Source organism: Podarcis bocagei (genome assembly GCF_964188305.1).
Source record: "Podarcis bocagei genome assembly, chromosome: 17".
In the NCBI taxonomy this organism is placed as follows: domain Eukaryota; kingdom Metazoa; phylum Chordata; class Lepidosauria; order Squamata; family Lacertidae; genus Podarcis; species Podarcis bocagei.
The window spans coordinates 10,314,793-10,329,079 of record NC_138143.1 but is presented as its reverse complement, the minus strand read 5'-3'; the positions used below and the strand labels follow the sequence as shown (position 1 = coordinate 10,329,079).

Here is a 14,287-nt window from a genome sequence, read left to right as displayed (position 1 = left end):
TGTGTTTTTCCTCCCAGCGGTATCAATCTGAAGGCAAACTGGGGCATATCTACCGCTGGAGCACTGGTGGTTGCAGAAGAGCAATGCCACTACAGCGAGGCATCTCCCTCTCCAGCTGCAGAGAGCTCCACTATACCCTACTGTTCCTGGAACACCCTCCCAGGGAGCTTAGTTTTGCACCCTAAAAAGACAACCTCTTGCAATTCCAATGTACTTTCCATGCCATGCTGACCCTGTTGTAACTTAGTAATGCCTATCCATCTGTCAGTGTGCATGTGCTTCCTTCCTTTAATGCTACAAATTCTCTGTCGATATTTCAGTTTTCTTTTATTAAACTTGATAATTTACTTAAGAGTTAGATTTTGCCTGGATTTCTAAGTATATACTACATCTTCTGAGTTATGTGGCCGGTCACACACTGCCAAGGGGTTGCACAGAAGCTTGTTGCACCTGGATGAGTTTTGGACTAATACTAGCAAAGAACAGAACTTGACTTCAAGCCAAATAAATTGCAAACTGTGCTTAGCTTGGGCTTCCTTCTTGCTTTTATAGAATGTTAGTGGCGACACAACAGGGGGCAGATTACATACTAAAACTACCTAGAAACAGTAACTAGAAGTTATCGCATCTGGATCAGAAGGGAGGAGAGAAAGAAAACCCTGGATGTCAGCACCCCAGACGTGTGACAATCGCTCTCCTGGATTTGGCAATTAGATTAAACGGCGATCTTTGGAGCAAGCATAGAGAACTGGATCAGGTCAGTGGGCTGGAACCAGATCTTCTGCAAACCCCATGAGCCTTTTTGACAGGAGAATGAAGCTGCCCACCTGACAGTCACCTGATGTCACCATTATTTCAGGTGAAGCATTCCTGTTTGCTGAGACTCTGTCTGCTGCACAGTTTGATTTCAAACTGTGTGGGCAGTTTGCTAGGCACAGACAATTAGCTGACATTGGAAAGCCTGCAAGCCCTGCTTTCGGCAAAGATCTTTATCTTTGCCTTCCCCGCACCTGATATATTGTATAATGTCAGGTGGGGGACAGGTGGCCATGGCCTGGGGATAACAGCCTTGCAGGCTAAATTAGGATCCCCATCAGGCCTAACTAGAGTACAGGGTGTGCAAAGTTTAAGCTCAAATTTCTGCTTAATTTGAAATTCACTTGGTGGCCTTTGATAATCAACATGGCATATCTTCCTGTGCAAAGGAGACCACTGGGAGAAAGGTGTGCTACAAAAGTCCTGTTGGCTTCATTTGTTCCTTAACATCTGCAAAAGTAGAAGGCTTCCTCTCTGGAAATACAGTCAAACCTCGGTTGTCGAACATAATCCATTCTGGAAGCCTGTTTGGCTTCCAAAATGCGTCGGACATTCAGCTTCTGAAAAACGTTCAAAAACCAGTGAATTTACTTCCGGGTTTTCGGTGTTTGGGAGCCAAAACTTTCCAAAACTGAGGTGTTTGAGATCCGAGGTTTGACTGTATTTCACATGAAAGGGTAGCATGCAAACTAAATGGAAGTAAATAATAACAATAAAATCAAGTAGCTAGTTCTGAGGACCGGGTGGCCTGTGTACTTGAACCACAACCGGGTGGTCTTGTGTACTTGAACCACAAGAAAATGCCCCCCCCCCCCAAGCAAACTCAAAGTCACAAACTGCCATCTTCAAAGCCACAAATCAAAGCTAGTATTTTTTTCCCCCAAAGGGGGCTGTCAAATTTACTTGCTGCACAAATGTGCTGAGAATTCAGACACGGCTTTGCCATTTGTAAGTATCAGGTGCTCAAATCTGACCTTCCGTCTGAACAAACACCAGCAACAAGCCAATGCAACAGGTAATCTGAACCGGTACCTCAAGGTCTGGTTTCAGTAGCAGCCTGTGGAGCTGCCCTCTCAACCCTGGCATCAGTACAGCTTATCCAAGGTTGAGACAGGGAGTGGGAAAACAGCTGTGGCATCAGGACCGCATGCACACATCACCACGAGGTGGTGAGGTGCCCAGGCAGTCACAATCTCACTGCCACCCTGTGATGCCCCGGCCCCTGGTAAACTGCAGCTTCAATACCAGTGTCAGAAGAAAAGTTCCATGCCACTCATGGGCTGCTATAGTCTCTTTTCATCATATTCCATCCACCGCTAGCTTGTCATTATCATAAAAAGATGTATCGCGATAGTAAATGACGACATAGCAAATCCCGAGAGAAGCACAAATGCACTACAGTTCCAGGCCTGCGATCCATTCGCCATCTACCAAAAGCTCCTTAAGGCCTCCACAGCCAGTGCCGGATTTATATATAAGGTAAACAAGGTATAGCTTAGGGCAGTGTTTCCCAACCGGTGTTCCGCGGCACACTAGTGTGCCGTGAGACGTTGGCTAGTGTGCCGTGGGAGGGAGGCGGGCGAGTCGGGCGGTGAGAGGCGGCGGCGGCGGCGAGGATCCGCGTCGAGCCGGGGGCGGCTCCGCGGTGGTGGTGCCGAGGTTTCTCTCTCCATTCTCCCCTCACACACACACACAGGTAATAACACAGGATCAGCTGACAGGACCCAGCCAATGGGGCGGCGGCAGGGCAGCGCATGCAAAAGGGAGGAGCGCGAGACAGCGGACGAGGAGGAGGCCGGCATGTCCGGGCAGCAGCAGCAACAACAGCAGCAGCAACTCCCGGCGACGGCTCCTCAAGCCCTGGGCAACCCTACTCCCTCACCGGCCTCGGCCGCCCTCCTGCTCCACCCGCCGCCGCCTCCCCCGCCGCCGCCGGCCACCTCGGCCCCGCCGCTGCCCCCTCCTCCGCCCGCTATCGCCGCCACCACCACAACAGCCGCCGCCGCCTCAGCTGCCGCCGTCCCTCAGTCCCTCGCTTTGCTGCCTCCTCCCCCCCCACCCCCAAAGCTTGGAGGTTCCCCGGCAAGGGGGAGGGAAAAAAATTGAAAACTTTCACTTTCGTGCGTCCCTCCCGGCGTGACGCTGCGCGCTGACGTCACGGGGCTGTAATGGTGGTGTGCCGCGAGATTTTTTTCCTCAAACAAGTGTGCCTTTGCCCAAAAAAGGTTGGGAAACACTGGCTTAGGGCCCCACTCTCTTGGGGGCCCCAAAAAAGTTAAAGGGAAAAACCCTGGATGTACATTTGCAAAATATAAGATAAAAAACAAATAAAATAAAACCTACAAACAGCAACAGTGTTTTGTGTTGTGTAGGCTCCTATGATGTAAGTAATGGGCCCCGCCTGCTAGCCTGCTCCCTAAAATATCACTGGTTTGCTCATTTCTATATATAGGGTGCCTACATTCTGCATGGACTGGTTGCATGGCAACATGTGCAAATGGCTTTAGATACCTATTAGGTCCATAAATGACCATATAGCATATATTCAACATAAAAAACAGCAGCAATTTGTTGTTGACAAAGGGCAGCTGGACATATAAAGGGCCCCATTACCTTCAGTAGCTGAGGGGCTCATCAAACCTAAATTTGGCCCTGTCCACAACAAACAGAGAAGCCTAATTCATGTACCACAACAAGCTATAAATGAAATCCCACCATCCTAAGCATAATAATTGGCCTGCTAGATCAGACCAAAGGTCCTTTTAGCCCAGCATCCTACTAATTTTAATTTTAATCAACTTGTTTTTATTATTGGTTGTTAGCTGCCCTGAGCCCGGTCTTGGCTGGGGAGGGCGGGGTATAAATAAATTTATTATTATTATTATTATTATTATTATTATTATTATTATTATTATTAATCAGATGCCTCTGGGAAGTCCACAAACAGGGCTGGGTGACTATAATGTTCTCTGCTGCTGCTTCCTATTAACTGGTCTTTAGAGGGTTGCTTCCACTGGTCTGGAGGAGCAGGCAGCGAGGAGGGCACAGCTGCACACTCAAGCCCTCCTGGCAGATGAGTTCCTGCCATTTGCCAAGGAGGATCAGGGGAGGGATGAGGGCCACACAGTGCCAACCTTTCCACTGCATCACCCATCTTCCTCCTCGTAAGTGGCAGTACCAGGAAGCCACCCACCACCACTACTGAGTGCTCCTGAGATTCCATATGGCCCTTCTTCCTAGCCATTGAAAAATCCCCATGGATTTCTCTAATCCCAGTTTAAAGCCAGCTAACCGGGTGCCCATTGCCACTTTTCATGGCAGCAAATTCCAATAATAATAATAATAATAATAATAATAATAATAATAATAATAATAATAATACCCCACCCATCTGGTTGGGTTTCCCCAGCCACTCTGTGTGGCTCCCAACAGAATATTAAAAACACGATAAACTATCAAACATTAAAAACTTCCCTGAACAGGGCTGCCTTCAGATGTCTTCTAAAAGTCAGATAGTTGTTTATTTCCTTGACATCTTATGGGAGGGCACTCCACAGGGCAGGCACCACTACTAAGAAGGCCCTCTGCCTGGTTCCCTGTAACCTCACTTCTTGCAGTGAGGGAACCGCCAGAAGGCCCTCGGTGCTGGACCTCAGTGAACAATGGGGGTGGAGATGCTCCTTCGGGTATACTGGGACCAGGCTGTTTAGGGCTTTAAAGGTCAGCACCTACTATGCCAAACATATTTACCTCCTTCATGGGATTTGGGTCTCCAGGCCTCTTTTTCCACAGCTGCTGCCTTATGGCGTTGACGTTTTTACCGAGCTATCTGCCACAATTTCAGGTTAAGTCACTGCCACTTCTGACTCCATCACTGTACATGTTCTGGAGTTCTGTTTGCCCCAATGCACCTCACATTACGCTATCCCACTCGCCATTTGGTTGACCATCAACTCAGTTTGAATGGAACCAGTTGGAGCTCTTCAAAAGCTGCTTGGGTTTTTTATCATTATCATCATCATACTGTGGCTTATCGTGATGTCTGAGTCAAACAAAAGCCAGGATCTCTCCCTCTCCCCGCCCCCCACCGCCATATTGTCTTACCTGTGATTTTGTCTCTAACCAGCTTGCACGATTCAATCTCTCCAATACTTCCAAAGAGGCTCTTGAATTCTTCCTGTGTCATGTTCTGGGGTAGGTAGTTGACTATGAGGTTAGTTTTGGAGTCATCAGTGGCGCCGTTGGCACTAATCAGTGGCCCATTGGGGAGAGAACTGTTGCTTGTGGGACCATTGGACACTTGGGTCTCCATTGTGCTGATTATCTGCTGAAAACAAGAGGGAGTGGGGGGAGGGGGTTACTGTTATGAAGGAACTGAAAGCAAAACCCAACAATCTGTGTCAGGCTTAGAATCATAGAATCATAGAGTTGGAAGAGACCACAAGGGCCATCGAGTCCAACCCCCTGCCAAGCAGGAAACACCATCAGAGCACTCCTGACATATGGTGGTCAAGCCTCTGCTTAAAGACCTCCAAAGAAGGAGACTCCACCACACTCCTTGGCAGCAAATTCCACTGTCGAACAGCTCTTACTGTCAGGAAGTTCTTCCTAATGTTTAGGTAGAATCTTCTTTCTTGTTGTTTGGATCCATTGCTCCGGGTGTTTCTGCTTGCAACTTCAGGGATGTAGGGATGGGAAGGGTCTGGCTGGCCATAAGTTTGCCTGGATGGATTAGGGTTCCTGTTCTGAACCATCCAGAAGCTCCTTTGACAAGCTTTGTTTTGTTGGAGAGGCATTTTGCCTGCTGGCTACTCAGGTACCACTTACCCCACTGAGTCAAGATGTAGGGGATGAATACATGTGAGTTGCAGCACACAAAAGGCATTCTACAACTATTTATTACTGAATTTGCACTTATTTTTATTTATAGCCCATTCCATGTCAAGGGCCCAGGACAGGAGACAATACATTAAATCACAACACACATACACACCCCAAATTACACAGGTTAAATGGCATATTCCCTGGTCATCAAAAGCCCATTTAAACAAACAAATGAAGCAGTATTGCTTTTCAAAGCAAAGTTGCCAGGGAATGCTGGAGTTGAGGATAGACATGGAGAACACCCCTCCCCATTAATAAATGCACCAGCCATGAAGAAATGTCAGGTCAGATGGGCCACATGTTTGCTTCCTTACACACACAACCGAGGTTACCAACCCTGCTATAACCCTGTGGGATCTGGAACACCGAGTAATACAGTCCTGAAAGACATTTTCAACACAGTGGTGGAACTGCAAATGTATGAAGTGATGATCTAAAAGTGTGGGGCAGAGAGCCTTTGAGCATGTGCAACAGATCCACAGGCACACAAAATATGCGGAGGGGATTCTACTGATCCCTAAAAGTTCCTGGGATGAATGTGTGGAATACAGGCAAGAAGAAAAACCTGCCCATTGGTCATTTGTATATGCTGATCCACATGAAGGAGGAGAATTTCAAACTATCCCAAAGTACCTCTGACTGGCAGAGAGAGAGTGGGGGGAATAGTACTGCACCTGAATGTCCTGAACTTCCACGCTGTCAGCCACAGTTCCCCATCCATCCACAGATATATCCCACATAGGGGCGCTGAACCACTGAGCCTTTTGGGCTTGCCGATCAGAAAGTCGGCAGTTCGAATTCGCACAATGGGGTGAGCTCCTGTTGCTCTGTCCCACCTCCTGCCAACCTAGCAGTTGAAAAGCACACCAGTGCAAATAAATAAATAGGTACTGGTGTGGCGGGAAGGTAAACGGCGTTTCCGTGCGCTCTGGCACTCATCACAGTGTACCATTGTGCCAGAAGTGGTTTAGTCATGCTGGCCGCATGACCTGGAAAGCTGTCTGTGGACAAACACCAGCTCCCTCGGTCTGAAAAACGAGATGAGCACCACAACCCCTAGTCACCGTTGACTGGACTTAATCATCCAGGGGTCCTTTACCTTTTATGTCCCACATGTATAGATATATATGTTCCCCATCTTTCAGAATATTCTTTATTGATTTTCATTTGTACACTCCACATACCCACATTGTATTACATTTCACATTTACACCTGCTCCCACATCTAACTTTTTCGCATTGTCTTCATCCTTTTTGCATATTATTGTTCCTCTTTTGTATTTGTCCATAGGGTGTCTATAGTCAAATAAATCCTCCTGTATATACAATTCGTATTGTCTGTCTATATTCATTTACAACTACCGTTGGTTACATTAGTCACCCTGTACATTTTACTTTTTATTATTTTCTTTATCCAGAAATTTTATTTGTATTTCACATTATGAGGTTTATGTTCCCCATCACTGCAGTCAGAAGTCACATAGTCTTTGGCAACTTCATATGGTTCAGATCACCATTTTTTCATTTGCATCAATGAATCCATTAAAATATACAGTACACCAATTCAACAACAGCCTGTTGCCTAGAGTTGAGAGCATGATGGGAAAATCAGTTGCATCTGCAGAACAATCCAGGCATTCTACAGGTGCCTCCCTCCAGCAATAGTGGCACAATTCAGTTTCCTCCTCCCACATTTGTTCTGATTTCCACAAAGCCTCTGTGCCCGGGCTCAGTTCCCTTTTGCCTTCCAGCAGACTTCTGTTCTGCTAGCAGTGCAATGGCTCCCTGTTAAACTATTGATCAGGCCATCGATTCTGCTATTATCTCCAGCTTCAGGCCAGGATAGCATAGCATCAAAGGAAAATGCTTCGCTGCCTGCAGGACCTGTCATTAATTCTGCTTCCAAAGACAATCAATGACATGCAATCTCACTATCAATACATATTCCCCCCAATGGCTTTGAGAACTCAGCATAAAAAATCCAAAAAGAAGAGAGGGAAAGGACTCGGGCTTCCAGACTGCACTCCACCATGTTTGCACCATCATTTTTAACATCTTGAAATCAATACTAGATGGGTTTCCCAGAGTGTATGCTGAGTCTTGAATGCTCTGACGAATGCATTTGTACTTTCACAACATCTTGGTTCAAGCTACCTTAGGTTATATGGTGAGAGACACACTGAGACTTTCATCCTGGGCCAATTGCCTTTAATATGCTCAAAAGCATATTCTGCTGCTCCAGAGAAGCGGACACGGAGCAATGGATCCAAACTACAAGAAAGAAGATTCCACCTAAACATTAGGAAGAACTTCCTGACAGTAAGAGCTGTTCAACAGTGGAATTTGCTGCCAAGGAGTGTGGTGGCGTCTCCTTCTTTGGAGGTCTTTAAGCAGAGGCTTGACAACCATATGTCAGGAGTGCTCTGATGGTGTTTCCTGCTTGGCAGGGGGTTGGACTCGATGGCCCTTGTGGTCTCTTCCAACTCTATGATTCTATGATTCTATGAAAAGCACTGCATGAATAGGGCCTTTGCTACATGAACTGGGGCTCCTTGGGATTTCAATATCTGAATCAATTCCATGTTGTTCTATTTTTGGTCGGACACTTTGGCCTCTCCAGACTGGGCTTTGTATTGGGGGTTCTTGGCTTAGGTCTCATCTCCCTCTTTGTGAAGTGAGTGGGTTTATGCCCTTTGCCTGAGTTTTTTTATCCTAGGTACATAAAGCTGTCACGGCCAAGTGCTTTCTTTCAAAATGGCTCCACATCACACAGCCTGCAGTCGCTCTCCCTAGTTCTGTGTAGCAGCAAACAATTTGCTGACCAGCCTCCACCAATGATTCTGCGCAACACATGCAGCATGAAAGTCAGGCACCATAGAAGCAGCCGGCTTCCTTGCCTCAGTTTTCAGCTCAACCCAACCCTACCCCTAAAGTATCACCAGCAGGAAGGGAGGAAAGCAGCACTGTCACAATGCTGCAAACAGAGCAGACATTACACAGTATTTAAAAAGGATATGATACCCGCTCAGGGCCGATGTGCGTGTTCTGCCAGTGAGCATCACCAACAGGAAGCGGAAGCTACTCAAAGCTCCACATTAGGAGTGTGATAGCTCTGAAACGCTATTCATGGCATTTTCAGGTGACCACCTCAAAATGTAATCTGTGAAGCAGCCCCAAAATATAGAAACACGCAGATATGAAAGAGACTTAAATGAGTAGCAGGCAGTAGAGATTGATAGTTGTTGTGTGTTTCTGTTGTCTTGTTAAAAAGGCCTCAGTATACTTCAGAGGAAGCAATTCATATATGAAGAAAGGTAATGATAATATTCTTTATTTTAAAAACCCAGGGAAACTGAAGAAAAATGGGGCACCCATTTTATCATCATCATCATCATCATCACCTTTCCCCCAGAACTGAGACTCAACTTTACCAAAAATTAAAACAGCATGAATAAGAACACAGAAAGCTAAAAACATGTACAGTGGTACCTCGGGTTACATACGCTTCAGGTTACATACGCTTCAGGTTACAGACTCCGCTAACCCAGAAATATTACCTCGGGTTAAGAACTTGGCTTCAGGATGAGAACAGAAATTGTGCAGCAGCGGCACAGCAGGCCCCATTAGCTAAAGTGGTGCTTCGGGTTAAGAACAGTTTCAGGTTAAGAACGGACCTCCGGAATGAATTAAGTTCTTAACCTGAGGTACCACTGTAAAAAGTAATAGCTAAAAAGTCATTAAGCCATAATGGAATTAAAACAATCTATTAAACTGCAGATAGTAAAAGCAGCACAGCTCTTTCGTTAAACTGTCACTTCAAAATAAAACCATCTTCACTTGCAGATGGGAGGGAGCCAAGTGTAGCTTCTCTGGGAAGGGAATTCCAAGGTCAAAGAGCAGCCTCCAAGATGGCCGTCTTCCGTGAACGTGCATGTAAGGGTGGGTGGGACTGAGAGAAGGGCCTCCCCCAGACATCTCTGTGCCCGAGCAGGGAGAAAATGGTCCTTCAGATAGCCTGGGCCTAAGATACCTAGGGCTTCATAGGTCATAACCAGAATTTTATTCCAAAGTTTTGGGGTCACAAGAAGCAGCAGAAGACATTGTGGGGCAGCAATGTTCACTTGACCTCCAGCCTATAATATCACTGATGCTTACCAGGAGGCAGTGGTCAGGTCAGGTCACTTCTGGGAGTTAGCAATGCAAGGAGATGAACAGCATCCTTCAGGATGCCAGATTTGCAGGATCACTACCCTACAGTGATTCCCAGACATATTGTGTTTAACCACCACTAGTTCTGCAACTCCATCCTTTATAATGCTGATTGACTTGTTAAAGTAACTTGTTTTCATCTTCGAAGTCAAGTAAGGGGCTCCTTAAGGCTACAAGCCTAAAGGACAATCCTGTGCAGGTTCCGTCTGCAGTAATGCCCAGTGTATTCAACAGGATTCACTCCCCATTAAGCATGTTTAGGACTGTAGCTTTAACTGCAGAGTAACTTCTTACTGAACTCAATGAGACGTAATTGTGAGTAGAAGATATGCTGAATCAAAACCATGCTGCAGAGTTATCAAGACAGGTACTTGATACTGCAAACAGGTCGTTCTGGTATCACAAACAGGACTCGGGCAAAAGTACAAATCCCAATTCAATGGGCTGAAATCCAGGCTAGCATTTGTATGCTGCTGATGACATTGCATGGCTGCTGTGAAGACTCTGCCTGCCTGAGGAGCACCAAGCATTCCTCGTCTCCTTACGCAAGACGTCTTCTCATGACCCAGCACCCTTGTTGCTCTTCACTGCGCTCACTTTTAATTTCCAGAATTGTTTTAAAAGCTTTGGAAGTCCAGCTTAGACATAACAGAATGTCAAATGCTTCTCACCAGTGACAGCATGCGCGAGCAGGGAAATAATCAAATTATTTATGTAACCGGAGAATGACACAGAGAAAGAAATGAATGCAAGGATGGAGCTGACAGAAGCAATTCTCCAAAACCCCTTTTTTTCTTCCCACATCCAAACTTATCTATGCCCAGCATAGACATCTATATCTATATCTATATCTATATCTATATCTATATCTATATCTATATCTATATCTATATCTATATCTATATCTATATCTATATCTATATCTATATATCTCTATCTCTCTTTATCTATACATTAGAGCCTAGTTTATCCGTACATTACCTAGCATGTAATCTTATGGTAACTGTGCTAGGGTTTTTTGTTGTTTGTTTTTGCTTTTGCCTCAGACATGGTGCAAAATAGCTTTTGAGTCCAGGATATGTTCTGTGGACAGAGATGCGCCTGCAGAACACTGTGCTGCCCCAAAGATTTAAGAGAAATAAGCATTGCCTCCCTCCTGGATGCAAGATGTTCATTTGCGAAGGACATCAGCAGGAGCGCCTCTGCTCCTTCTTAATAGCTGTGCAGAAGAGGGAGATTTGGCAGGTGCAGCCTGGAACGCAGGGATAAGCAAAGCTGCACCTGCTGAAATTTCCTTTTTTTTACATAACTGTTAAAAGGAGAGGAAGTCCTGCTCTCTTTTGCACCCGGGTACAACCAGGTTCAGGAAGGTTACTAAGTTGGGAATTGATGCCTGAAGAATTGGTGCTTTTGAATTATGGTGCTGGAGGAGACTCTTGAGAATCCCATGGACTGCAAGAAGATCAAACCTCTCCATTCTTAAGGAAATCAGCCCTGAGTGCTCACTGGAAGGACAGATCCTGAAGCTGAGGCTCCAGTACTTTGGCCACCTCATGAGAAGAGAAGACTCCCTGGAAAAGACCCTGATGTTGGGAAAGATGGAGGGCACAAGGAGAAGGGGGCGACAGAGGACGAGATGGTTGGACAGTGTTCTCAAAGCTATCAACATGTGTTTGACCAAACTGCGGGAGGCAGTGGAAGACAGGAGTGCCTGGCGTGCTCTGGTCCATGGGGTCACGAAGAGTCAGAAATGACTAAACAATAACAACAAAAGCAGCAGAAATATGCATGGTTCTTTCATTTCGGGACAGGGTGTCAACTATGTGATGCAGTGATTTGAGTACTGGGTTTCAAATTAAAAAGCACCACCTCAAATTCCCACTTAGTGCTGAAGCTTGCTAGATCTCGAGTGTCAAGCTGCTAGCTCTCAGTGAACTTAGAACTTGAGTTCTAAGATGGAAGCAAAGTTGTGCAGAAATGAAACAAGTGAGCAGAAGAGATGTCATGAGCTTCCTGGAAGAGTGAGGTACAAATTACTATTATCAATCATCATTAAATTTGTATAACACCCTTCATCCGAAGATGGCAGTTCACCACTAGAAGGTTTGGTCAGTGTTTTTTTCTAGGGGGTACGCATATCCCTAAACATTTTGTGAATCTTTGTACTCTTGTCCATTTACTGTATTGATCTTTCCCTATATGAACTATAAAATGGAGATTTTCTTGAGTCAAAATGAGAGTACCCCTAAACATTTTTTTAAAGAAAAAAAGCACTGGATTTGGTTATACAGTAATATTTAAACAGCGTATAATTTGAAAGGCTTCAGGAGGGTCAGGCAGAAAGGAGATTAGGCAGGAAGGTCTTGGGGAGCTGTTAGCTCTCAGTTTTGGAACAGCTACCTCCTGTTTTCCTTCCAGACAAGATATTGTGCTCCCCCAGTTACCCACAGGCTGGGATCACACAGCCTAATCTGGTATCAGTTTCAAGCTCTGGCCCACTTTAGCCCTGCTAAGCCCTTAATTGGGATGATCCTCACTCTCTATCCTCTTTAGAGCCACACAATGAGATTTGCCCCCCTTACTCCCCCTCTCTTGCCAACAAACATATGTTGGCAGGGGAAAGCATGGGGCTGGGAATTGGATTGAGATATGCACACCCCCAGGGTCTATTCTCTAGCCCCCTGTCCACCCGGACCCCCTTTCCCACATGACAGCCATCTGTCCTAGGTTGCTGGCCCCAGGGGCCTGCAGGCCTGGTTGCCATGGCAGCCATTCACTGTGTGATGCCATGGCAGCTTAAGCTGCTACCCCTAATCTGGTTGCTAAAGGACGGATGGGGTCTGTAAACACCATAGGTGCAGCTCTTGAAGCTGTGATTAGAGAGCTGGGACCCACACATTCCCCCTCTTGTTCAGCCCCCTGCCCCTATGGAGATAGCGCCCTTTTTACAGGGTACGGGTGTTTTAAAGTGATGTCTGCATTCTCTGCAGTTAAGTGAGGTGCTGGAAAAATCAGAACCAGATAGTAGCAGCTGATAAGAATTAGACCCTTCTGTGCCTGAGACCTTGGGCAGCCCCTGGCAGTTTAGACAATGCCCGGCCTGGTATAAAGCAGGGGAATGAGGATGTAATCAAAAACCAGGCATTTTGTTCTACGCCAGTATTGACAGCAGCACTCTTTGCTAGGACGCCTCGACAAATCTCGCAAAGGAAGAGAAGCCACTGTTGCAAGGAATTGCTCTAGTTTGGGGTGGCGGAGAAATAAAAGTAGGACGTCAGCATAGAATTCTACATGTTGTAAGTTGCTGCCCCCCAAATAGCCACAAACGTGCAGAAGACTGGCAAAATTCTATAGGTAAAGGTAAAGGGACCCCTGACCATTAGGTCCAGTCGTGGCCGACTCTGGGGTTGCGGTGCTCATCTCACTTTATTGGCCGAGGGAGCCAGTGTACAGCTTCCGGGTCATGTGGCCGGCATGACTAAGCCGCTTCTGGCGAACCAGAGCAGCACACGGAAACGCCGTTTAACACGTGAAATATAGACGGGCAGCGGGATCTTTCTAAGATCCTGCTCAAAAATCTTAACACTAGTTTTCATTTTTCGCAGCTTCATGCTCATCCAGCAAGGCTGGTTCCCAAAGGTCAGCACTGGATCTAAACAGGTTTCCAAGGTTCCTCTGTCTACACTAAGCTATGATCAATAAATGGTTTTCAAGATGGCACCCTGATCCTTGACCGCTGGAGTCAACAACCCCAAGATTACGAAATGAAATAGTGTTTGTAACTGAAACTGCTTTTAGATGTTTCTGTTTTCGCTTTGTTCTAAATTGTGGGTCCGTTTACCACACCAGGGGGAGGGTGGGATATAAATTTGATAAACAGCAACAACCAACAACAACTGCACAAGGGAGCAAATTTTGTACCTACTTTAATATTATCTCATGGTGACACACCTTTGTATCTGGCAATCATAAATGCTATGCATCAAAAATCTAAAAAACTATCTAGGCACTGTACCAAAATATTCAAGATGACAGGATGCTGCCCACAGGCTGACTATGGAAAAATAGCATACATGCAATGAAAAGGGGCGAAAGAGATTAAAAGGGAGAACTGGAAAAGGAGACAAAAAATCATTCTGTGCTGAGCAATTAAGAATATACTATCTGAAATAAATGGGACACAAGACAGTTCTTTGGAACAGAAGACTGGGTTGATTTCACTATCAGTTAGGAGGGAATTCCAAAGATTAACACCAGAAACAAGAATGAAGAAGGGAAAGATCCCACTTTCATAAAAAGAAAAGAACGAGAGCAATACAAAGAAGAAGACCTGACCGCATTTTGTTCTTTTTGCAGTTTTTGTTAAGTATTATTAGTT

At 45.8% G+C, this 14,287-nt stretch overlaps 1 protein-coding gene and 1 long non-coding RNA gene across 7 annotated transcripts in view; one reads left to right on the top strand and one right to left on the bottom strand.

The window, feature by feature from the left end:
- The window catches only part of ELAVL3 (ELAV like RNA binding protein 3), a 78,651-nt gene that overhangs the window by 32,943 nt on the left and 31,421 nt on the right, over nt 1-14,287 (bottom strand). For 5 of the 6 annotated variants that reach the window (XM_081176798.1, XM_081176796.1, XM_081176801.1 and 2 more), the window contains exon 2: nt 4,921-5,143. In XM_081176798.1, the coding sequence (XP_081032924.1) occupies nt 4,921-5,143 (223 nt within the window). The remainder of the gene's footprint in view (nt 1-4,920; nt 5,144-14,287) is intronic. The other variant, XM_081176797.1, reaches the window with a different exon arrangement.
- LOC308577106 lies at nt 11,866-13,697 on the top strand. The gene is made up of 2 exons (XR_014003445.1): nt 11,866-11,935; nt 13,515-13,697. It is a non-coding gene; the product is annotated as an uncharacterized lncRNA (long non-coding RNA).